Source organism: Brienomyrus brachyistius, chromosome 16, assembly GCF_023856365.1.
Source record: "Brienomyrus brachyistius isolate T26 chromosome 16, BBRACH_0.4, whole genome shotgun sequence".
Taxonomy (NCBI): Eukaryota; Metazoa; Chordata; class Actinopteri; order Osteoglossiformes; family Mormyridae; genus Brienomyrus; species Brienomyrus brachyistius.
In genome coordinates, this window is record NC_064548.1 from 10,767,582 (window position 1) to 10,794,380 (window position 26,799).

The 26,799-nt window shown below is 37.9% G+C and overlaps 1 protein-coding gene across 1 annotated transcript; it reads left to right on the forward strand.

Moving 5' to 3' along the window:
- The first annotated feature begins 2,571 nt into the window (after positions 1 to 2,571).
- LOC125710164 (carboxy-terminal domain RNA polymerase II polypeptide A small phosphatase 1-like) lies at positions 2,572 to 26,764 on the forward strand. Its single transcript, XM_048979569.1, has 7 exons — positions 2,572 to 3,004; positions 19,123 to 19,277; positions 21,568 to 21,669; positions 22,020 to 22,076; positions 23,030 to 23,122; positions 23,295 to 23,480; positions 24,181 to 26,764. Exons 1-7 carry the CDS (start codon positions 2,929 to 2,931, stop codon positions 24,307 to 24,309), a joined length of 798 nt encoding a protein of 265 aa, XP_048835526.1. The 5' UTR covers positions 2,572 to 2,928; the 3' UTR covers positions 24,310 to 26,764.
- The last annotated feature ends 35 nt before the right edge of the window (positions 26,765 to 26,799 follow it).

The following is a 26,799-nucleotide window of genomic DNA, read 5'->3' on the forward strand; positions in this document are numbered from 1 at the left end:
AAGGAAGGCCAAAAGGGAGGAGGCACTTTTCACAACGCAACGTGTCAGGAGAAGCCCTTTTTATTGCAAAAAACAGATATCTGCCTCACAAGTGTCAGACTTGGTCATTTTAGATCTTCCGTCCGAATGTCATCGTCCACTCTGGGATTGCCGGAGACAAATCTGTTTGAAACAGTATGAAAGCTGTTTATTTTCTTGTGGTTTGCATTGCAATTTATTAATCTGATTCAATGACTCTGGAATGTTTTACAATTTTGTGAAATTACTGATTTAATTCTGGTGGGGCTCAAAAGCATGACAACTGAGAAAACAAACGGTTCTAATAAATAACATTGTGGTTCAAGCTGCAGTCAGTACATTGTGGCCATGGATGGGGGGGGCACGTGTGTTTCACTCCTGTATGGAGAGGTTTTTGAACATGAATAAACTTTCCCCAAATTATATTCTTAGCAGGAGCAAAAGAAAATCACCAATAACACGCAGGGAAGAAATCTAACCCACAGCAAAGATCTGTGATTCTCAAATCTCGAAAATATGCTAAATTAATGTCACCAGCAAACTAAATCTCAAAATAAAACTCTTGCCACAATTAGCCATGTCTGCAAAATTGGCAGCCTTCCATCACTGATCCATAAAGATTACAAATTGATTTCATTCTGAAGATTAAAAATTGTTATTAAAAAGGATGAATAGGCGCATCTGCTCATCGTTGCCCTGAAAGGTTTCCAATAAAAACTTCGATGTCTTCAGTTTTCACCAGTCTTTCAATGAGTACTCTGCATTTATTTGTATGATGCTTTTAATTCATATATGGTAGTTTTCCTTTTTTGTAATATTACATATGGCAACTTAGAAGTTGTAATATTAGATATTGCAAATTACAAAAATGTAAATAAATAAATAAATAATCAAATCATTGTACAATGTTCACTTCTAACCCTGCGCAAGACACAGCATGAACTTTGCTTCGATAGTTTGCAGCAAGGAAACCTCGACGGACGAAAACGGCAAAGACCTTTCCTATGCGATTTACGTCAATTATGTTGCAATGGAGGATTGAACGTCGAATAATAGCCATTCCTATGTGTGCCCATTTATGCCTCCTTACTAAATTAATTGCTTATTTTCTTTAGTTCTTTTTGTGTCCTTGGTTTTTACAGTTTACTGGTTTGTTAGGCGAGGAATACTAATTACCCGAGCAAGGTAATTAATTGCACAGAGCGCGCGAACTTTAGTGACTCTCCCTAACCTGCTTTCTCTTTTGGACTGTTTCAAGGCTACCCTGGCTTCTTGGCAGGCAGGAAAATAGTTTTGAACGAACTTTACCGAAACTTTAATCAGAAGTTGCAGCAACGATTAAAAACCACAAAACTTACGTTCGAAGAAACCCTCGTTTGAACTCACTAGCAAACGTCGATTAATATTCCTTAATTAATGCGAAATCATTGCATTCCTACAACCGAAAGTATGAGCTCAGAGCGATCATAGAGATGTATTTTCAAACTTGTTTTCATCCAGGATTTTACAAATCTTAAATGGGTGACGCAGTACGTGCAAACGATTGCCTTGGCTAACGCAATTTCTAATTTATATTGCATGAAAGTTAAGGAACGACATGGCTAACGTCTCTCTATACAGCAGTAATGGGATCTGTTCATAATTCGTATTGCAGAAACGCCGCCATAAATAGCCGGTGGAGTGGGCCCCACCATTACCAAAGTCTGACCTCTTAAAGAAAGCATATGCGTTTTATTTTGTGACAACAATACTGGCTTACCACTCATGTAATGTTTTATATTGGCGTTTAGAATTAAAATTATTTTGTACGAAATATATAGGCCTAAATGGCTTATGAAATATACTTGAAAATAAAATTTTATATTACAGCACCCTACGGAAAATTAATTCCTTCTTGGTAAAAGATAGAATAATTCACTTCAAATTACTACGCATAACTAGTAGACCTTTAGTTAAGGTGTGCATCCCAGAGATGTATGGACGGGAGCCCGATATTCCTTAATGTATCTTAGGATGAAAGAGGTGCCTCTGAATAGTCACATTGTGCCTGGCTTCCTGTTGTCGCCAGCTGCCTACTCTGCATGCTTTTCCAGCATTTATTCATTATTCTCACCAGATCGACGCGGCCACGAAACCAGCCGCCGTCCGTAGGGATTCACAGTCAGCCGAGTCCCTGTCCTGGGGTGTAAAAGGCGACACTCCGCCACAGTTCATTCAGATCAGAGGAACAGTGAAGATTAAAGCTATTCATAGTTGTACAGCATACAACTATAATACTTATTTAAAGTATATAAAGTTGTAGATGTGAATTAAGACCACAAAAGACTACTGTTTTATATTAATGCAGACAAGTCAGTGACAAGGAAAATCGCATTCATTCAAAATAATAAACTTTAAAATTAGGTTTCGATTTTAAGTTGAAATGTGACAATGATATATTATTCAATAGCCTTATGTGTTCTTTGTTATTAATTTTATGGTATTTTAAAATGATTTTAATATTTCTAGTATGCGTTTCTGTAATTATGTTTCAGTGTATTTCTCATAGGCGGAAGCCTCAAATATACGAAACATTACCACTTTAAGAGGGAGGGGGAGCCTTGAAACGGTCAAGTTCCATGTTTGTATCTTGAATTTGAGAGCCGAGCTGAACTCCATGTTGTAACAAACTTATCCACTAGAAACTCCTCTTTTCATTTTTTATTATTTTTAATATTTGTACATTTTCATAATTTTAAGCGTAGTAGTTTTATATGTATATTTATGCATACATAATGCTTTTAATTAACTGATGTGAATGTTAATCATTTTGCAAATATCATTTTTAATCGTAAACACCTAAGTATCAATATCATCATAACGAGAGGAAAAAAAAACTTTACGCTGCACTTATACGGATTTTTGGAGCTAATGGACCACACGTCCTCATCAGTAATCACGCAAGTTAGCAGAGATGAGGAGGTGAATACTCCATTACGAGAAAAGGGTAAGTTTTAAAAAGTTTGTGCCGCACATGCTTTACAGTCCTCCATAAAGGATTCCCTGGGCGGTGTTGTTGAAAGTCGTCTTGCCTTTTGCGTCAGGAAGAAAACGTTCGCCTTCAAGTTAAACTTATTCCAATATGTCAATGTTTTTCTCCATGATCTTTTTAAAAACGACAGAAGGTGATATTGTCGGTAGTAATGAAGGAATAAGTTCTTTGACAGTTCATGACATTCGTGGCCAACTACACTATGGAGATATGGTATTAAGGCCGCCTTTATCTAAAGACCTTTGCGAAGACATGTAGAAATGTACAAAATATTCACTTTTCATACTTTTTAAGCGAAGATCTATTCTAATTTTAGGATTAAAACTTTACATTGTCTTTGCCTTGTTTAGGGGGCGGGACCTGCACTGTTCATCCCTGCCCTGTCGCCTTGTTAAAGTTAATATGGGATTTAGTGTATTATAATAGAGTCATTGTTCTGTTAAATTAAAAAGCGTGTCTGAATATGCTGTTTGAAGTGCAAGTAATACGTGTACGATTAATAGCTAAACGCCGTGGAACGTCTGCCATTGTTACGCGAATGAGCAGCGAATAAACAGCAGTGGTCAGAAACTCCGCGCAGCTGTGAAAATAAGATGCCAGCGGCTTATATGCCTGCAAGTATAACCCCAGCTTTCATTGCTGTTTATGTGCAAGCATTAAATGAAACCGCCATAACAGTGTATGCGTATATATATAATATAAAATATAATAAAAACATTCCCAGTTAATGCGACTGTGTTTGATACTCTCGGTGGGATCATACATTATATAACCCCGTTAGCACTGCTCTAACTTTTTTGCTAGTTTATCACCCATGGCAGGTTATTATTATTATTATTATTATTATTATTATTATTTAAATTTAAACACTTAACATACAAATCTGCAAGATTCCTGCTTAATCATAGTAGTAGCTTACAAATAGTCTTGCAACACACTCATTCTTGAACTTAAACCAGTATGACAAAATATGGCTTTGAATTTGAGTTAGTATTTATTTTTTTCTCTCTGATTTGTTGTGATAGTTTTCACTTTTGAAACAGATAAAAAGTAATCAGCTGGTTATTAATATAAGCCCTATTAAGTTTGCTTTCTCTAGTCACTTGACAGTACTGTGCTCGAATTCAGAATGGCATGGTATGGAATTTGAGTGTGTAGCCCGATGTAGAGTTTGCATGCTTTTGCTGTTCTTTTTTCACCAGGCAGTTTGGACCCTCCTTGCAGGGCACAGTGCCCTGAACGTACAGATCGTCCTGAAGGCTTTTAGGCGATGTGGGAGCATCTCAGATTGGTCTCATACAGGGTGCACCTTGGTTTGCAGCACATGCTTTCCAACAAATGTATGCTTCACCTATAAATAAAAAAGTATATTTTTGGAGGAGTAAGGTGCATATTTAAATTCACATTATGTAAGGTCATATTGTTGGAGTGGTGATTTTCGATTCACTCGTCGCTGACATTATGCACTTTCTCCTGCTTGGTTTTCAGTGACCGTAGTTTCACAAAAGTTTCTAGTGAGAGATATCGGGAAGTGGACCCCATTCTGAGAGCCCTCAGGCATGCTTGGTTTGGTTTGTCATATTCACAGTAGGTTCTAAAACTCAAGGCATTTATAATAATCAGAACCCTTCTGCCTTTTAGTAGTTGAGCACAACTCATGGATCTCTGTGTGCTTTTCTTTACCTGGGACTGTAGTGTTTTTAAAAAGCTTTGTCTCCCTTGTATTGTTTAGTATATGATTGTCCTTATATTACATTTTCGTGAAAATCAGTGTCTATGATTTCCATCTTAAAATATGTAATATTTGCCGCTGAATCTGGTTTGTTTTTGAGTATGATGTGCAAGTCTGGAGTGATTACATTTTTGTGCACTTTGGAGTCATCCCAGATGAACATTCTGTAGAACGAACTATGTCTAGACGTTTATACCTGATCATTGAGGGCATTTTCAGATTGACATTCTAGTGCCTTAAACATTTCTGCAGGCCTGTGTGTTTTGTTGCTCTGCTGTACTTTGCTCACAGTTTTAGTTCTGTGAGAGGTTAACTTGAAAAAGTTGTCAATATTTTTATCAAGTAATGTCTGTTGGTCTGTGCTGTGCCTTGTTAGGTGAATGTCACATAATTTTAACTTTTCAATTTGTGTATCTGGTGAACAGATAAGTCTCAGAATAATATTCGTATATGCTATTTAACATTTGGTTTTTGTACCGCACAGCATAAACATGATATACACAGATGGTCCTTTGCTTATGAATGAATTGCGTTCCAAACGGCCCTTCGTAACTTGAAATGTTCGTAAGTCGTTATTCAACATCATTTTAAGGATATATGCATATACACTGAACTAGGTTCTGGGAGTACGCACGCTACGCTGCTGTGCGGCGGGAGTAGAGGCCTGAATTCATACTATGCAGAATTGGCGAACAGAAAAAAAAATTGTTGTTGCGGACTGGAAATGGGAGCCCAATGAACATAATGTGGAGTTACAGTCCTCTTCGTTCGTATGTCTGAAAGTTCGTAAGTTGAAAGTTTGGAAGTAGAGGAGCGTCTGTATCTGATTTTTAAGAAAGTGTTGCTCTGATATATTTTTTTTAATGAACAGCTTCAGTTTAATGCACAATTACACATTTGCATGTTGTGGTGGAAGTATTTTTAAGAGTAATTGGATGACTATATGATGCCCCTGTCATTTTATTGGTTGTGGTCCTCCATGCATTTCCAAAAGCTCTAACACTTAAGTGTCATTTGAATGGGCTGGTACTGTTTTGTCTTGATGCCTCACCTTTTGTCTGGCATGACAGTGGCGTGTCGTCTCATAATCAGAGTGTTTTTTTGTATGAGCAACATTATAATGATCTTGCGAATCTGGTGAGAGTGCCAGTTGTATTCCTCTGTTGGCTTCAGATCAGCAGTCACTGCCTGTCCCCATTAGGAAATCTTACCTGGATTCTAGCTTTCCTCTACCGTCGTCAAATTCCAGCCACCGCCCCCAAATGACCAAAGTTATGCTTTAGTTCCCATTGACAACACCTCTAGGTTGTATTATGTAATATCAGTATGTAATCTCATCTTATGTGGAACTCCCTCTGAGAAAGGTGAGAGCAGCAGTGCCGGGGCTTGCTGCTTGTTTTGTGTCAGCCATTTGATCTCTCTTATTAAAAATATGATTTTCATATTTTTCCTTTCCTTAGATCAAAAAATGGCTGCACTCCAGAGAGCTGGGGGGAGGGGGGAAAATCCTAAACCATTGTGAGCATGTCAGTGCATCTTAACCCTAGACCTGGCAGTTTAGTGCATGCAGATGTTCTACTAACCTCACTGCTGATGGAGAAGGATAAATCGGGTTGGTTAGCATAATAATTAGGCCTGGTTGAGCCTAGTTTTTGGACTGATTGGTAACCTGCATACGTCATTCTCTGATTTCCCAGGGTTAACAAGCAATGCTTTGAATGTGCGTACAGCTAACAGTACAACTAACATTCTTGCTGAATAAAATGCTTAATATGTGGCTTATAATAACTTTCTCTTTATTAATTGCCTACTTTTTTTTAGTTTTGGATTAATTTTGACACGTTGTATAAAGCTAGTTAATAAGAATTGAACAACATACCTCAGAAAAACTTGCATCTCCAATTCTCAAACGTTCCCAATTTGTTGCACTTCGAATAATCAAAGTCAAGTCAATCTCCTTCTTTGATGTCTTATTTGGTTTTGTTTATTTATCGGGCAAGTTGAAATTAAATTTTTTTATTTAAAATTAAATGTTTTTCATCATTTTTGCCATAAAAAGGGAATTCTGCTCTTACAACTGGTATAATACAAAAGTATTGTTAGATGTAACAAATGTTAAAGTGTTCAGTTGGTGTGGCACAGACAGTGAACAGCATTTGATAATAGACATCTATCATCACATTTTTATTCAAATGTATAAGATGTATACTTATCCTGTGTTTGTTCTTAATTTATAGATTTATATGTATTTATATGTTCCTTGCATGAGATTTTGATGAATATCAGTCTCCGCAACAAAAGCAGTGAATTGTTAGCCTTATAGTCTTAGGCGATAAGCAGTGGTTCCTGGACTTGGTGCTGCACCCTTTGTTTATTTTATCCTTCTTTAATTCTCATTTTTGCACATTGTAGTTTAACGGATGTTTTTGCAAACTTAGATTTTTTTGTAAATAATAAATGAGATTCTTTTAAGTATAGTGCTGTAGAATAGTATTGTATGTTTCCTAATAAAATCTAATTTATGCCCTATTGATACTGCGCTTGGTATACTAGAATCGTAGGCCTATGATTTTACATTGTCTTGAACCTTAAAGCATATCATTCACAATTTGGAAATGATAGCAGCATATTGCAATGAAATCATCCCTAGAGGGAGCTGCATATTGTGGCTGACCAGAGAACAATGTACATTTACTTGACCACTGTCGTTTGCTTCTGCTGCTCCAGTTGTTTAAATGTTACAGTATGTTTTGTTCGGACAGAGGCATTTGAGATAGAATGTTGCTGTTCGGCCCTCACGATTATCACCTATGTCTGTGTACACAACTGGTCAATGGGTGCTGTTGTCATGATAGCCAATGACATGGGATGTATTGTCAGCAAAGCCGTGTTATGTTTGTTTGAGGGAAAACCATACTATTGTCTGTTGTGAGGGGAAAATGAAACCCAAGTGTGTGTGTGTGTGTGTGTGTGTGTGTATATATATATATAAAATATAGATTTACACATGCGGTTTATACTGGTGCTGCATTTATTTAAGCATGGCCACTGATGTGATGTATCTGCCATTGAGAGACATCCAATAAGCACAATCTATGCAGCTTTCTAGCTTTCTTAAAGATGTTTTTCTTGTTCTGAATGACAGGCTGCCATTTTCAGTATCCTCCACCTTAGTACTGGACTTAAATGTGACATGTCGTCTGCAGTAGACCCGGGCTTTTCAGCCTGGGAACTCCCTGGGGATCCATGGAGCAACTGTCCATAGAGACATTGCATACACTGTGGAACTCCCCCATGTTGGCGTGAAAAACAACTTATGTGATCGTACATTTTAGTAGGTGGGCCTGAAGCACTAGTCTGTTTTCATATTGAGATGTTAAGGAAGTTTAAAAACTCATGCAATTGTCTATAGTGTGCCGTAGTTTACTGTAATGTTGGTTGGAATATAACTGTAGTGTACTATGGTTTACTGTAAAGTGGGAGGGGATATGGCTAGTATACTATGGTTTGCTGTAAAGTGGGAGAGAATACAACTAGTATGCTATGGTTTACTGTAAAGTGGCAGGGGATATAACTAGTATATTGTGGTTTACTGTAAAGTGGGAGGGGACTTCAGTAGTACGGTTATACAGTCAGCCAGTGTAATGTATCTTATTCTCGGACAAACTGTAGTATACAGCTTGCTCTCTTTCTCTCCCTCTCCTTTCCTCCCTCTTTCCACCATTGGTTGTTGTGAGATAAGCCAGACCCCTTTGCTGTACTCGTTTTGTTGTGTAACACATGATCCGGCGGCAGTGGCAGCGAGCGGCGCGATTCTTGTCACTTCTGATCCGCACTTGCGTCACACGCATGCATTTCCTGTTCTTAACTTGCTCTGGTTTGGCACTCAGAAGCAAAGGGTTATGGGCCTGTGATATGGCTGCATTCCATGAGAGAGAGAGAGAGAGAGAGAGAGACTAGGAGAAAGAGCTAAAGAAAGCTAAAGAAAAGAAAGAGGCAGGGGGAAGACTAGGGCCTCTAGTTCCGGGGACTTTGGCCAAGATCTGCTGAACTTAGTTTCCAGGACTTTCTGTGTGTGGCTGAGCTGCACTGTATGGTCTCCATCTTTTTGCACTTAGCGGCGACTGAGTCTCAAGAGGAGTAACGCGGGTTGTTCCAGATGCATCTGGGTTATATTAAGAACAAAATTATAAGAGTTCCATAAGGATGCCATTAAGAATAATGGGAGCATCTTGCTTTTCTGCCTACCAAGTCAGCTTCAGAGTTTGCGTAGTTTGTTTGACTGAGTATATATATATAAAAAAAAGAAAAAACTGCCTAGAGCCATGTAATTGTTGACATGGTGGGCAATTTCTGGAAGTGTGTAAGTGTGTTCCTATTCGGTAATCCATGGAAAGTAATCATTTTGCATTCACAAATTTTATATATGACTTTTCGGATACTTATAGATGACAATATAAGAAGCACAGATTTAAACCTTCCCCTACAACCTCACACACACGCTTATCTAAATTCAATCTGTTTGTTGAGTCTCCCTTTTAATATACCAGTCTAATAGCAATTTGTTTCCAGTTGTATCTTTAATTTTTAAGTCAGTAGTATCATTCAGGTAATTTGGCACCCATTAATATTGACATCTAGTCGTACATTATCTTTACTGGCTGCAGTACTTGGAAATGTTCGACAGTAGTACATATATACATAATTAAAAATGTGCTTGAATGCTCATTGAGTAGATGTCATTAGATAGCTATATTACAAGGTGAAAAATGGAAAAATATTGGAATTCGTTAGGTTGCGTGAGTGAGCGTGATGGCACAGGAAAATGTAAAGAAGTTTTTTTTATTAAATGCCCTAAATAAAAATTCTCACAGTTTTAATGTAGCTCATATTATAAGTTAAATTTGAGATCAACCCAAATTGAAATCCTCAAATGTAAATACAATGGAATAATTCGCAAAATTTGTATACAGCCTGTGTATAATAATAACATACAGAATATAATTATATAAACAAAGGGAACATCCTATATATACGGGTATATACTAGGGCTTTCACTATGAGTTATATTAATATTCAAGAAATTTACCAAATTAATGTGGAAATCAATCATGTAATCATGCAATTCGGGTGAGAAACCAACTAGAGACATTCACATTCAATTTTCACATCAAAAGAACTGCAACAATCAGTTGGATTAAGACAAAGAGTTTATATTGAAACATTTTTTCTCTGTCATAGGAAACAGAATTTGCCAAGCTTTGCAATTTCAATTATGGTTTCTTTTCAAGATTAGTATATGTTTAAAAACCCCGTGTAAAGTTTGCCACCACTGTGCTCTTTGGACTCACTTATAGACAGTGTATAGCATTTGTGAGATATTTAAAAATGAGCAACCAAGCCCTGGGTCCTGTACTACGAAGCGGGATTACTGGTTTATCAGGGTAACTTGTCGGATTTAAGGTAGTCTGGGCAAAATGTAAGTGAACGAATATGAAATCCATTTAAACTGTGGTACCTTAAATCCGACAAGTTACCCTGATAAGCCAGTAACCCGCTTCGTAGTTCAGGCCACTGGTCATCAAAATACATTTGTCTTAAGCTGTATGGAAGTTTATTGTCTTCCAGAAACTAGAGCAAAAGCAAGTGATTTGTCGGCACCACTTTATATCTGTTGGAACACCACTAACTTAATTTTTTAAAGGATTTGTTGATAATTGATTTACTCTGAGTTTCCCGAAAAATATGGACAGGATGAGTTAGGGCCGCACAATTTTGGGGAAAAAAAAACATTGTGATATTTAAAATTTTTGCAATTAATATTCCGATGTAGATGAAACAGAAGGTATGTAATTTACCCAAAATAAACCAGTGCTATTATCTTAACTTGTGTACCAATGGCATGTGTCAAATAATTTGGTGGTGTTTCTGTGAGTCGTGTCAACAGACACAAATCTTTGGGGTGGGACTTGCAAACACTTACTTTGTTGATTGGTTATGCCAATAAGAGGTAGCTTGCCTCTGAAACACAATACAACCAATGTCTTAAAAAACGTCACAAATTCAGAAAACAATGAACAAACAAACACTTTCAAGTACTGTACTTTAGGTACTTTCTTGAAGTACTAAAAGTGTGGTACCTGGTGCAGTGGTACCACAAGCGCCTTTAGTGAATCTGACAGCAAGGACAAAAATGATGATGACTGGCCTGAAGAGCACATGCAGAGCTCCAAACAGATTTTTTAATACACCAATATATTGAACAATCATGAAAATTTCAAGGCTTGCTAAGTTTTATCCCTTGTGCCAGAGTAAAAATGTTTTAACCCAGCTATCGCGGTCCTTGCTATGTGAGAATAACATGTGTACAGAGTAGCGCAAAATAGTATTAGTGGGAGAAGATTTGGCCTGATACTAAATACATTGTCTTAACTGTATTCAGTGTATTCCATTACAGTTCATAAAAAATAGTGTATTCAGTGTATTTTAAGAATGCATTTGGAATATACTTTAAAAAGGCATGTGTAAAACAGATGTGAATCTAATTACTTTTTTGTCTTGCGTCATAAAGGAAGGCATTCCATTTTTGTTTAAATGCATACAAGTTTTACCTAGTCCAAAGAATGCACAAATAAATGTCAGGCATCTTTTTGTCTTTATTAATATCTGGTTGAATTATAGCACAGGGCGCGTTTGGGTCACTCGTGAATGAACCCGAACATCACTAAGTATTTAAGCACCTCTTACCCCAAGATGATTCCTAAAATCTCCCTAGATGGAAACTGTGTTTTTAGCATCAGCAGGCACAGGTTAAAGTGTGCATGTAATGATTTATGAAAGAAGATTGCTTTAAAAAGATTTTTTGCAAATATTTGTTACAGCAGATTTTGCCTAAAAGAATTCTCTATTTTTTGAAAAAGTAAATGTATTCATTTACTGCTTACTGAAAGACTGCTTTTTCACAATGTAACATGAACTGAATTAGAGCTGTCACAATTACTTGATTAAACTTGATTTCTTGATTACTATAAGCATCAGTTAATTTCCTTCTCGATTGCTCTGTAATATGGTGGAAGGGAGGTGGCGCATAGCGGATTAAGGTGAAAATAAAGAGCAAAAACCTTCATTTGTGTGGAAGCACTTCACATTAAAAGTGAATGAAAATGCATTTGTCAGTCAGTACTGCACAGCAGAACTTAAATATCAATATGAGTGAAAAGCAAATACATTTTAAAGAAGACTTTCAGGTTTGACAGACTCAGCCAATACTGCGAGGTTAACCAGAAACATGTGCCGTTTAGCTCCTTAGAATAGCCTAGCCTTTCGATGATTCCTTTTATATCAACATTTTAATAATTGCTGCTAAAACTAAAGTTAGCCCTGTCATTTAGCCATATTATCTTATATAATACAGTAAATATGAACAATATAATATTTTTTGCGAACATATTGTGTATTTTTGAGTAGGGCAACACAATGATGACATTTAAGAACTGAAAATTAACTATACAGCCAAAGAGAACTTGTCTGCCAACGAAGTCTGTCAGATGAGTTGGTGGTTTTGCTGTTACCACACAAAGCAATGCAGACACTTGCTTTTTCTCAGTATCGCCTCTATGAAATGCAAAATATTTCCATGCAGTGGAAGATGGCCGTATTTTGAATGACCGGTTCTTGTTCACTTCTCGCCTCTTCGCACAGCATGCTCTACGACTGCCTCAGACAGGAAGCATGAGAATGATTATGATTGTCTTATAGTGTACATGCAGAGCTCATGCAAGCGGTGAATGATTTTCAGTCCAACAAATTGATGATTTGAACCCAGCAGACCGTTGTGGCCTATGCAGTGTGACAGCTGCGTGTGCAGGAAATGCGATGTCAGTATTAACATCGCATATCGTACAGGCCTGTAATGTGAGGATGCCGCATGGGCGGAGTGGCTGTCGGTGTCGCCACACACCACTGCTTTGTGTTTGTGGGATTTGCATGTTCACCCAGTGTGTTGACCACGTGTAGCTAGTATAGAGCCTGCGATGACTGGTTGTTTCCTGCGTCACACCAGTTGCAACATTTATATTATACTACCTTGAATAGGAGAAGCGGTTACAGAAGATGCATGGATGGATTGATTAGAGGATATCATCACAGCAGTGCAGCGGGTAGCGCTCTCCCTTGCACACCACAGCGCTAATAAACGATTACCCAATGAACTGTCAGATTAATCGACAGGTTACTCAATTATTGGCAGCCACAGACAATACGGAAACTTCATTTTTATATTCTGAATACATACTGCTGTATCCTGTAACATCCCAGCCCTACATGTGTATATCATGGCATGTCAATATCAATGTTGCACATTGTGCAGCACTGTCAAGAACGATTCTGATTGGTGGTTCGCCTGCAGGGCATGCAGCGCCCGCATGTCACTCACCAGCAACAAACTCCATGTATCCAAAAAGCCCAGACACACATACAGAGTAAATTATGTCAGGTTAGGCAGACTTCTCTTGTAGATTAACCTCTGGAACCCATGGGAAATGAGAACTGTGGGTTTTCAATTTGTATTCCAGCAGCAAGAAAGTTGAAGCATGGTGTTTTACATTTAATTTGCCTTATTTAACATCACACACCCTTTGATGTGATTATTCTGCATACGTGCATCGTGATGCCAATGCTGGAACAATATATCACGCAGCGCTAAGCTGAATATGTTTATGCACCATTTGTAATGCTGCCAAATCTGATCATTTTAAGGGGGGGGGGGGGTTCAATACTTATTTAATGCACTGGTCCTTCTAGACTTTGTAGTTCCCAGTGTTTTGAATGAACATTAAAATAATGAGCTAATGCAAAAAGCTTGATATAACATTTTATATTATTTTTTTCAAAGCATCAAAAGTTAACACTTTTTTGAAAACCTGAAATCTTGTCTTTAACTTAAAAAATATATATATTTATAAGCTTTCGGAATAAAAAACAAATTGATTTGTACCTTACACAATAGTATACAAAGGACATAACATTTCTTTTACTTTCCTGTTCATTTTTTAAACAGTTTCTGGATTTATAATATTATTTTCCATGTAGACATGTTTGAATATATCAGTAACTTACCTGTGTTAGGTTCAAAGATTTTTATACTGCAAACATGACACAGAAGTAAAAATTCTTTTTGAATGTAGTATATAATACTTCCTTGTTGTTAGCCACGATTAATGGCCACAATCAGCCTAGAATACAGTATCAGCCTAGATTCCTGAGCTTTCAAAAGCTTTACATCAACTGTTGATAATTTGGTGCAAAGTTTTTTTGCAAATATTCTTCCATATAGCAATCGTTTCCGGGTAATTTAATTTATTATATTTCTCCAACATATACACATCATAAAATAGTCGATAGTATGGAGTGTATTTGCTAAAAATATATCTGATGTGAAATATTAAGTTTTGGATTAGAAATACTGTATGTAATTCACATAAATGATGCAACATGCTTGTTCTCTGTTCGTTAAGAATCTGTGTATTTATTTTTCAGTAGGTACCAATTATCCAGTTGGTTAAATTCAGTTGTACATATTACCTGCACACTCCAGTCAAATCCATTCTGGTTGGGTGGAGTGTGTCCCAATACAGCATCACTTTTGCTCTATGCTTTCTTTCATGAAGATGACGGGTGATAAGTTGCAATGCAAAACGAAATAAAAATAAAGAAATTAAAGCAGTGCATGAATGCAGTTCATCAGTGAAATATGAATATCTTTTGTAAATTAAAATAGTTTCTGAAAGGGGCATGTGTTTATATTCAGCAAAAACGGCGGGGGCGATTGCTCTCCTGCCCCCGTGCTGTGCACGCCTGTAGTCCCAACCGTGAGCATCCCTGACCAGTGCGTAATCGACCGCACAGTCCAGATTAAATTGTATTTCATTAGTCGGTGACCACTGCTGTAGACTACATATGAATATGTATGTTACTGCTGTGGAGAGAAAATTAAAGTATCGATTTAAAAAAAATATATATATTTGTATATATAACTGCAGTAATAGAGTTTTAAAAATGGTACAATCCCAGCATTTTTTTTTAATCGATACTTTTTATCAATTTATTTATAAATCAGTTTATTTTTTGAATATGTATGAAAAAGGTGTCTCTGTGTCTGTATAATATATAATAAGTTAAACGTGATTACTCTTATTTAACAGCATCAATTAATTAACAATATGGCAGAAGACAGACAGCGCTTTGCAGAAATTGCTAAATAAAGTGTGAAAGCGCGATTTGTTTGGAAAAACTTCACATTAAACGTGAATGGAAATGCAGTCGCCTCAGTGTTGCAAAGCCCAACTTAAATATCTGCTGCCTCTTGTCACTCCTCTTTGTTTAATGTCTCTCAAACGTGCCACCTGAACTATGATTGAATCCAACAGCAAGGATGAGTGATTATGATTGTCACGTTGAGCGCATACATAGCTCAGGCAAAAGCAGCGGCAGTAAGCATTAGACATTTTTTTTAATGTTGAAAAGGAAACATCGTTAAAATTGCAAAGCTAAGTTTTGCTTGCTGTGACTGAGTAAAAATGTTTTAGCGCCACATATTGTACCACTGTTCATCCTGCCAGCAGAAGCCGCACCAAAACCTGCCTGCCCTCTGTATTGAGACTCAAATCATAAAATTTAGACTGTAAATTTGGATTTTGCCATCTTATTCATCTAACTTCCTCTGCCGGCCCCTGGAGGATGGGCTCCCCCTTTGAGTCTGGTTCCACCCAAGGTTTCTTCCTTCTAGGGAGTTTTTCCTTGCCACTGTCGCCTCTGACTTGCTCACTGGGGGGCTTTAGGCAGGGGTAGTGTAAAGCACTTTGAGAGAATTTTAATGTTGTGAAAATGTGCTATACAAATAAAATTGAATTGAATTATTGGTGATTTGAACCCAGCAAACTATAGTGGTCCTTGCAGTATGACAGTTACATGGGCATGAAATGCCATGTCGATATTAACATCACACATCATACAAGCAGCATACGGCTGCTTTGTTTTGATGCAATTTGCATGTTCGTCCTGTGTGTCGACCATATGTGTGACTGTGTGTACACTCTGTAATGATTGATTGGTTCCTGCCTCATGACAGTTGCATTGCTTATATTTTAATCTGTTACCCTGAATAGGACAAGCAGCTACAGAAGATGGATAGATAGAGACACACACTCACACACACACTTAACAAATACTTGAATCGTCAAATTAATCTGTAGATATGATCAATAGTGACACCCAAAATACATACCCTTAAATACTGCTGAGTAACAGGGCTAGCCTTCGTTTTAGTGGTGATTATCTTGAGATACAGACATTTATCAAATTTGTCAAAGTGATGACAGATATGCTAGGCTACTCCAAGAGGCTAAAGAGCACATAGCTTATAGTTATACACTCACATTATTGGGTGAGCCTGTGGATCTTCTCATAAGATCTTATTGCATTGCAGTCACGCTGTTGTGTCTTTGCTCCTCCACGTTTGCATGCGCCGCAGTTACTAAGCATTTGAATTACTGTCAGCTGATTTTCTGCAAGAGGCTTATATGAAGTGTTGTTTGCATTTAACGAGTTCACGATTCTATATCTATATTACATTTGCCTTTAGTTAGTGCTTACATTTTGAATTGCAGTATGCCGACGTATAAGTGTTTTATAAACTTGTTCTGTTATGCGAGTTTGTTTGCTTTGGTTTCCAGAACTTCCTGGCAGTCCCTGGAAGTATTTCTCTTAAGGGCAGCCATATTGTCACTGAAGGTGCTTCAAGTGTCTTGTTTCCCCACAGAGGTGCGAAGCAAGTTCCCATGATGTAGTAGCAGCTCAAATAACAAACCATAAGGTTAGACAAGAAGAGACTCGCAGTATCTGTTATAGAGCAACTGGAGTCACTCTGATGAGGCGGCAGCTAATTCCCCTACAGCCAGGTTATTTAGCCTTAATATGCTGGACTTCCTCCATAGGAAGAGTTTGCAATTCGAACCGTGTGGAAATGTGAGCGTGAGCAACAGAGTCGGAGTCCAGCAGCCTGTTTGGTCAAGCTACAAAACATGGAATACCCACTTTTTCCTGAACAATTCCCCATCACGAATGAATTACTGCCGCAATTTCAGTAACAATCTGGACACTGGCTGATCACTGAATGTAGGTCTGATCCATGGATGAGCTGCTGTTATGCAGTTCAGAGTATTAAAAATGCACAGAAAACTGAATAAACCACAGTTGTTTGGAAATCCCTCTAACTGATCCCGGACTGGAAGAATATACATATGGAATATATTTTCACATTGAGTTTATGTACAAATTTAGTACTGGCGAGCATTACAGGCATCCTTGCTTTTTGGGAAATTATAAGAACAGTTGTTCTTAGAAAAATAGTAGACAGTGAAATGGCTTTGAACTATTACAGTCATTTCTGTGATACAGCACAGGATCAAACAATAAAACAGGAAATTGCTGTGCTGAAATGTTACCATAGCAATTGTGAATGTCCTCCAGGCAAATCAAATTAGTTTGAATAAAAGAAATAGATTCTCATTTGCAGTCAAATTAGACTTACCTGTGATAGATACTTACATGACATGAATTAACTTATGATTAATATTGAAAGCAGGTGATTCTGATTTGTTCCTTTTTGACAACAGTGAAGGCAAAAGAGCTGTGTGATACCATGAGAAAAACTGTAATCACCAAACAAAATTACAGAGGGTCATTTTCAGAGACCCTGGCATCTGTGCTTCCACACTTCTCAGTGTAATTAAGAACTTTGCTCATGGAATTGTCAAGAGCTTCCAAAGGTATAGTGAGAAAATTGCCTAGAAAAGTCTCTGCAGCTTGGTGTGAAGTTTAACAAAAAGAAAACATCATGTGTAACGTCCAAAGAACTTAAACCTAACCTTGTGCGATCTGCAGTGATCTGGAATGATGGTTTCAACCTGTACCATATCCCCATACATATATGAGAAAGGGCCTTATTGACAGCAGCCAAGGGGGACCCCAATGTTGAAAGACAATTGGAGAAAGACACAAAAGATCTTTGCCTAGACTCACCTAGGAAAACCTGGGAAAATGTTCTCATTAAAGCAACATAGAGCTTTTTGGTGATGTCGATTTGTTTACAGGCGATGAAATGAAGCTCGTAAGGAAAACAATACTTCACCTACATTTAATTACGGTAGAGGTTCCATAACATTGTGGAGCTGCTTTATTTCCGTTTGTACTGGAGGCCTTTAACATATTAAGAAAATCATGCAATCGGAGGATTTAGGGTGAAATGTGCTACCCAGTGTTGGAAGACTAGGCTCGACTCAAATATCACGGGTCCTCTAGCAGCACAGTGACCCAAAACACAATTCGAAAAGCACAGCAGAATCGTTAATCAGGAAACATTGGACTTTGTTAAATTGACCAGCAATGAGTCCTGATCTAAATCCGATGAAAACCTTTGGAAGGACCTGAAATCTGCTGATGGCAAACAGAATGCAAACATTCGAGACTTTACAAATGAGTGGTGTGGGGAAATACCAGCAGGGAGGCGCAAGAAGCTGATAGATAGCTATAAGAAACGTTTGGAGGCTGTCATCATCATTGTAAAGTGTTGTGCAAGTTTTAGAGAAACATGCTTTTTAATACATGCCATCTGGTCATTTTTTTTCTATTAAGTGAAAAAGCATTTATGTTTGGGCATCTTGTTAAAATATTCTGACGACCAAAAGCTGATGAATTTCCAGTTATTTATGAAAGTATCCTGCCAAATGCAATGATATACCCAAAATGCAAGGGTGACAGTAATATTATCCCATCCTGTATGTGGCTGTATTCTGCCCTTGGCTGTGTGAGCTGTTTGTTTCCTTCTTGGTTTCCTCTTGGATGCCAAAAACATGTATAGGTGAATTGTGTCTCTAAATTGCCCTTAGTGTGGGATGGTGTGTGAATGTGTGTCGTGCAAGACACCAGCAGCCTCTTCCAGGGCCTGTTCCCTGGGGCTCTGGGCGCATCATGGCCTTGCTAAATCAGTAAACTGATTACGCCTTTAGCAACATACCTATATATATATATTAATCTTGTGTAACATTCTTGATAAGCTGTAGCTATCTGTATTTTTTTGTTTGAAGAGTTTGAAAACATATCTGAGTAGCTGTTTTCTCTCTCTCCCATCCCTCCATTTTTAAGCCATTTTCTACCCACATTGATTGCATGACTTGTTTTTGAATTAGACCAATTCTTTCCAAGATAGTTTGTTCAGTTTAGTATTATATATATATACTGTTTATTGACCCCATGTGTTAAAATAAAGGCTTCCTATTTGCAGGTGCCCCAGCACATGTGACCTCCAGCACCAAGAAACCTCGGAGTCGGGGCATTTTCCATAGTCTGTTCTGCTGTCTCTGTACTGACGATGCAGACCAGCTCCCTGTCAATAACAATGCCCCCGTCCTCGTGGAGGAGAATGGAACGGTCTCAAAGGTAACCTTGCACTTTCTAGATGTGTGGTAGATTATTGTTTGAAGAGTACAGTAGAAACACCAGTTTCTTTACACCGTTTTTAAGATGTTTCCTTTCAGGATAAACATCCATGGCAGAATACTTCAAGAATCGACTTGCTGTATTTTTTCAGCATAGGATCTGGTTAATAAATTGTATTGCCGCAGGATAATTCACAGGAGAATGTGTCGTTATAGCTCTTCATAATGATTTGATATTTAGGGAACAGATTATCTGCTGCGTACCTGAAAGAAGTGACAATCCGAAGGGCCAGTGTGGGTGTGACTGTCCTGCCATGTCAGCGTGTTCACTTTTAGCACTAGTGTGCTGCACCGCTTCTGAATCCTGTGCTCTGTTCTCCAAGAACCCTCCCAGCTCTCAGTAGCTGACAGGCCCTCTATTGCAGGCCCTCGAAAACATGTTAAAGCCCTTCGCCCTCTGAACCTTGGGAGTCTTAATTACACAATCGCACATTGTTCAGAATACTAACTTGCATCCTGCTATTACCCTGAATGTTGTAAAACATTTGAATGCTGCATGGTTTATAACCATTGTGAACTTCTGGAACAAAAAGAGTTTTTAATATTTCAGTCAGTCACAGTACTATGCTATAGGTTGGCTGTATGAGCATTATCATTTGTTTGGACACCAAGAATATTGCAGGGTCTTTGAACACCTTGAACTCCTGGAGCACTTTGTGTTCTTTCAGGAACTTCAGTTCTGTGAACTCGGGTTGAAATTTGAGCCAACGTCTGAACACTGCATTCACTGCGACTTACTCTCTGGACACAGATTGTGGAACACTTTGGACCTTTTTTGAAAATTACCACACACTACGTCTCCTAAACAGCGGTTGCCTGGGAACGCAGCAATGCATTTAACAATGCCGAGACTGTGGATGAGCGCGATTTCAGAAGACTGGAAGTCTTTTAAACAAACTAAGCTTACTGAATGTTGTACTGAACACCAGACGTATCATTGTGACCCTGAAAGACTTTTCAAGGTTTTTCTGAATCGCCACTATGTGTTATGACCCTTGTATTATCATAGGAACTAGAACAAAGCAGAATGATCCCCATGAACAGTGCGATTCTACAAAACAATATAAGCTGTCAGAACAAAGCTGGTCATGTTCACAGTGCTCTGAACAAAGCTGGTCATGTTCACAGTGCTCTGAACTAAGCTGGTCATGTTCACAGTGCTCTGAACAAAGCTGGTCATGTTCACAGTGCTCTGAACAAAGCTGGTCATGTTCACAGTGCTCTGAACAAAGCTGGTCATGTTCACAGTGCTCTGAACAAAGCTGGTCATGTTCACAGTGCTCTGAACAAAGCTGGTCATGTTCACAGTGCTCTGAACAAAGCTGGTCATGTTCACAGTGCTCTGAACAAAGCTGGTCATGTTCACAGTGCTCTGAACAAAGCTGGTTATGTTCACAGTGCTCTGAACAAAGCTGGTCATGTTCACAGTGCTCTGAACAAAGCTGGTCATGTTCACAGTGCTCTGAACAAAGCTGGTCATGTTCACAGTGCTCTGAACAAAGCTGGTCATGTTCACAGTGCTCTGAACTAAGCTGGTCATGTTCACAGTGCTCTGAACAATCTCACTCATTCTGTCATCCAGGTGTCACTAACATGCATGTTTCTTCACATTCCTGGATATTCGTTTTAAAGGGAGCAGGCCCATTCATTTCTAACAGCACTGGAATCCTAGTCCACAGTTTGCGGTCACATGCTCTGCCCTGCTTCTAGTCTGCCCCCCTGTGGACATAAATTTCACGCACAGACATCTCACTGATTTTTTAGTTTTTTGTTTTTTTAATCCACAGTTTTATATAACAAACCTCAAACCCCATTAAAATACGTCAAACATTAATTCAGCCTTCATGTTATGATTTGAATGCCTTGTATCCCATTTCTTAAAACCATTTGAAAAAAGAAAAATCCAGGCTGTTAGCTATCTGTTGCACTTATGTTGCACTTTCAGGCCCTTTCATTATCTTATTAGGTTCATACTTTGTTGATAGTAATGTGTAGTTCTGTAGCTGTTGAGTAGCTCCTGCTATAGGAACTGCTATAAGCTGCTATAGCTCTGAAGCCCAAACTAACTGCACTTATTCCTAGTTGACTGCTTGACGACATGATTATTAGTAATGTGCTGTTTGCTTTCTTGTATGTCGCCTTCAACAAAAGCAACTACTAAATATGTAAATATATATATATTTTTTTTTTTTGCCTTGTTTCTGAAACATCTTGTACTTTTAATTTTGTAGGTCCCAGCAAAGCCATTGCTGCCTCAGATAAAGTCTAAAGATGTGGGGAAAATCTGTGTGGTCATTGACCTGGATGAAACACTAGTGCACAGTTCATTCAAGGTAAAGGCATGGAGAAAAGCCTGTAAAGTGAAAGCCTACTAAGCAAAGTACATCATTAATATTTGAAATCGACATTTTGGTTTGGTGTAGATGCAAGTAAATCTTTCAGGTATTGCCAAGTATTGATTTTGTAATTGTTCATGTTATTCTGCAAGATTTGATATTCATGTAGGAGGTAGACTGGATTTTTTTTCTTTCCAAAGGGAAATATGAGTTTTTGTAAGTTGATAACAGATATATGTGAATACAAAAATTATTACAATTAATCTGCTACGATTGTATCGTATGTGATTAGACAAGAGAAAATGTTTCATGTTTTTATTTTTGGTGTTTTTCTTTGCTCCATTCAGCCAGTGAACAATGCTGATTTTATCATTCCAGTGGAAATTGATGGAACTGTTCATCAGGTAGGGGGCATGATCTGGACGGGTAGCAGTTCAAAAGGAAACCTTAAAAGTGATATAAGTGTTAAATACCAACTCAAAATCTTTGTGTGGTGGGATTTTACTATGGTAACACACGTTCTTCCTCCATGAAAGAGCCCGATTTTCTCACCTTGTGTTTCTCCTCTGCTCACGAGTGTCACAAGAAAGCCTGCTGGTCTGAACTATGACACTTTTAAAGACCCAACAGAACCAAGCCTGGAGCTGTGATGAAGATTGGAGACCACCATTCCTGGCTTGGGCCTGTTTCAAGTAATCCAGGATAGGCTTGTTTAACCTGGGAAAGCCTATTCAGGATGACTTGGTTCAGGATTAAGGCCAATAGCTACAGATTCTGTGGAGAAATTACATGTTTGAAAGTTTAGGTGTTAATCCCCATATATTAGTACTTGTTTTGTCTAGCAATATACCCGAACTAGGAAAGTATCCAGTGACCTGTGATGGGTAGGTCTTGGCTTTTAGGTGCCTTATTTTCTATAAGGATTTACAGATTTAGGATTAAGGTTGATAAATTATCTGCAGTTGATTGAATCGCTCAAATCTTTGGTTTAATAGAGATACAGGATGAATTTGTGAGAATAGTCGGGTAGACGGCAGTGTATAAGAACGGAAATACTGAAGGGCAGGAGTCATGGTCGCAAACCAGGAAACGCCTCATCTGGAGAGGATTGAAACTGAGAATCAGTGCCTGTTACTGGATAGATTGGCTCATTACACTTTCGTCCAAAGTGATATACAAGTGAGAGACTATATAAGCATACAGCTTTCAAGCATCTTGGGGACCAGTGTTATCGAGCCAAACCTCCAATGAGTGACCAGTAACAAGTGCAAAATTTCAGAAGTTTATATTTTATTGCTACCATCTGAAAACTGCATTAGCTATATATTCTATGTTGACGTCTTTTCCTCTGATCTAGGTGTATGTCCTGAAACGGCCCCACGTTGACGAGTTTCTTAAACGAATGGGAGAATTGTTTGAATGTGTGCTGTTCACTGCAAGTCTAGCTAAGGTAAGTACCTACAGATCTTGCCAGTTCCTTTCTACCTTTCTTGTTAAATAATACAATTGTGCTTGGTATTATCCAGTGAAAGTATACAGTTAAGCCAATATATACTTTTCTGTCCCGACTCCGATTCAATCCCACGGCATGCTGGCTGTCTGCTGCTCTGGCGGTGCGGCAGTATGCAGACCCCGTGTCCGATCTGTTGGATAAATGGGGAGCCTTTCAGTGCCGGCTCTTCCGGGAGTCGTGTGTCTTTCACCGCGGAAACTACGTCAAGGATCTCAGCCGCTTAGGCAGGGACCTCAACAAAGTCATCATTGTGGACAACTCTCCAGCCTCCTACATCTTCCACCCAGACAATGCTGTGCGTGCTACCCATCTTATTTCATCACCACTCCACCCTAATCCTATGTTATTCATATTGCTCTTTATGTAAAGGATAAACCATGACAAGGTGTGCAGATATACGAAAATAATCGTTGACAACTTGGTGTAATGTGGCCCAGTGCAAAGTGGAGTTGATTATTTTTTTGTATGATCGCACGACTTTAAGCAGTTTATCCCACTTTTACCATAGCTGACAAAAATTAATAATAGAATAAACAAGTCATGATTAATTTTTCAGAATAAAATTCTTTTAGCTGGCATTTAGTTATGTTCTAATGTGCTCTGAAAAATATAGTCCCTATAAGAACATAATGATTAAATAAGGTTAGGCTACTCACAGCGTCACTGAACGCGGCAAGTTTGTTACCATGGAAACATTAGATGACTTTTTTATGAGAAAATGTCACACAGGTTTTTAGATCAACATGTTTAAAACTTTAAAGCGCATTAAGATAGAATTGTTACTAAGCCCCCATATCTACCTGTGCAGCTACACAAAAATAATCAACACCCTCCTGACATCTCTGGACCAATTAGAAAACACTATTTACCAAAACCATTGTATAAATGTTTCAGCTTGCACATTAGAACCTACATTAATGCCTGGTGCTATATATTGTGTCGCTTAACAGTTTAATGTGCTTCTCCTTGCTCCCTTCCTCCTCTTTTGTGCTTAGGTACCTGTAGCGTCCTGGTTCGATGACATGTCCGACACAGAGCTGCTTGACCTAATCCCGTTCTTCGAGAGACTGAGTAAAGTGGACGACGTGTACACAGTTCTTAAGCAGCAGAGGACTATAAGTTAATAGAATCAGAAAGGAGTTGTCAGCAACAGGGGCCATGGTGGCTTGCCCCGTATGCCGCCTCCTTCTTGGACTGGCTGCTGTCCTTCTCATCAAAATCTACCCAGAATTCCAATCATGAGAAGCTTGACAGAATGAAGCAAACTGGCCTGTTTGGAAGGGCGATAGAGTGTTTGAAGAACCTCTGTATTACAAAAATGTATATACTGTTCTTAACACTTGAATATGTGTTATTCCTTTTTGTACTTTTTTTTCCTTTAAAGGCAAGTTTGAGGGAAGGGTCTGTTTGGCAGACATGGTTAACCCTTAGGAAACAGACCTAAATGGCCTTAATCTGTTCGCAGTAATAAGACCATTCGTTCTGTTTTTCCTTGGGATTATGTCACGGATTGAATTACATTCATTCCTTTGTACTTTTGACCTTACCTCAAATGGCCAAGGTTTTTGAACAAAATCAAAAATGGCAATCATGAAAAGTATCCTGACTGCGTTGTTCCTTTTACGCCCGTGTGATATGGTATGGAATGAATTCAGTACTAGTGTTCAAAACCTTGTTTTAGCACAGTTAACTTACCAAGTAACTTGTCATGATATATGCCAAAGCACTATAGCATGCTTTGAGTATTTTTGACTACTTTAGCGTTTTAGTCTTAAGTACAGAAATTCTGGAATCATGGAAACATTATTGTATCAAACTTCTTGCATTACCGGTGGTAGCATATTTTATAAAATGCATTTTTTGTTTCCAATCACTAAATTGCAAAACTTCCAAATTTTGTCCCTTGGTTGACTCGGCATGTAGTTCGGTATTCTCTTTATTTTATTTTATTAAGATGCAGAGTGCTGGAGTTGGGATACTTTTAAAAATAGCAAAGCAAAGTGCCTTCATCTTCCAGTCTTTCCTTTAGCCTGATGTAACCTCCCAAGCCTTAGAAGGTTCTTCAGCTTCAGGTTCTTCACCAGAAGTGCCAACATGAATGTGCTGAACTATTTTTATACTAAGGTCAGGATGAGCACTGAACAGGTGCACTTGGTCACCATGGCTACTTTTTATTTTTATTAGAACAAACATTTCAAAAACTGTGCCTTTGTTTTCCATGTCTTGTACTGTGCAGAGAGGAAAATATGTAAAGTATAATTGGCTTGAGAGTTTCTGTATATGGATGACAAAAACACATGGTTTTTTTATAAGCACAATATCCCTCCTGTTTTGTAGTACTACTCATTTTTCAGTTGCAGTCCATATGTAATGGATTGGAGATAATCAAGTATACATGTATATATTTGCCATTTTTATTAATCTTCCCAAGCCAGCTATTTCACATATAATACAGGTTGGACAAGTAAATCGGTACTTTCTAATGAATATTTGAAAAATCCATTTTCAGCTTTTGGGTATGGTATTACGGCTGTTTAAAACAATAGATATCCACTTTTTTTCCCTTAAGCTTTTGTTTAGAGTGAGTATATATCACAAATTCAGCAGTATAATTAACTGCACTACCAGCAGATTTAACAGGATATTTATGGATCATAATTCTAACAAAATGCTTGGTGGATGACATAATGCTGTTCTGACTTCTCATTCAACCCTGAATATTGGTTTTTAACTGATCTGTAAACTCTACTTTCTTGTCGATTTTTGTCCTTTTTTAAGTAGGCTTTGCTAGATCCAGAGTTTTCTTTTGGAAGACCCCATACTTGTAAAACCAAGTTTCGTAGTTCCTTCTCCAAATTAGATGTCAGTGGTTTTATGGTTACAAGTGTGATGGACCTTAAAACAGTGTAAAATTACACTTTTAAATAAGGTTATCCTGCTGTTGTGACCATATGTTTGGAGGTTTTATCAGTACATGGTATAGAAAATTATACAAAAAATTAAATGATTGCACATGTTTTTCCTAAGAAATATTCCAGCAGTAAATTCTAGAATAAACTCATCAGTATTACAAAACGTGACTTCTACTGTGTAAATAGCAGCAATGATGGTATGTCAGTAAAGTAATGCCACTCAATTTGTCTCTTTTTCACACAGTGCAGTAAGCTAATGAAAACTGTAATATGTAATGCAGTGTGTGTAGCCATAATTGTTAACATTTGATTTGGTTCCAGTGAAATGCCTTCTGTAAATCCACTTTTTAAGACAATTTTAGCATCTTGTGCTGTTTCCATTCCCTCTTAAACTCATTAACCAACAGACAGACAAAATTATACTCACTCTAGTTATGCAGGTTAGTTATGCAGCCGTTTGCCTTTTACTGTATTTCTCCTGTATTTATATACAAACCAGCGTATATCCAGATGTATATGTTTGGTCATTGCACAGTAATAAATTGGCATTAATATATGATATACTTGTGATCTGGGAACACTGAGATTGTAACCTAGTTTTGAAAGCTTTTGTTATAATTAATTGTACTTTACTGTACAAAATATGAATTATAAATGATTAAATTAATTACCTTTGTCTGAGAGCTTTTTTGAAGTCTGTTA

Excerpts from the sequence above, each read along its gene's own strand:
- LOC125710164 (XM_048979569.1), top strand. The coding sequence starts at position 2,929 with ATGGACCACACGTCCTCATCAGTAATCACGCAAGTTAGCAGAGATGAG. Across the intron at positions 21,670-22,019 it reads TAGTGCACAGTTCATTCAAG|CCAGTGAACAATGCTGATTT; the intron begins GTAAAGGCATGG and ends TGCTCCATTCAG. Across the intron at positions 23,123-23,294 it reads TCACTGCAAGTCTAGCTAAG|TATGCAGACCCCGTGTCCGA; the intron begins GTAAGTACCTAC and ends GCGGTGCGGCAG.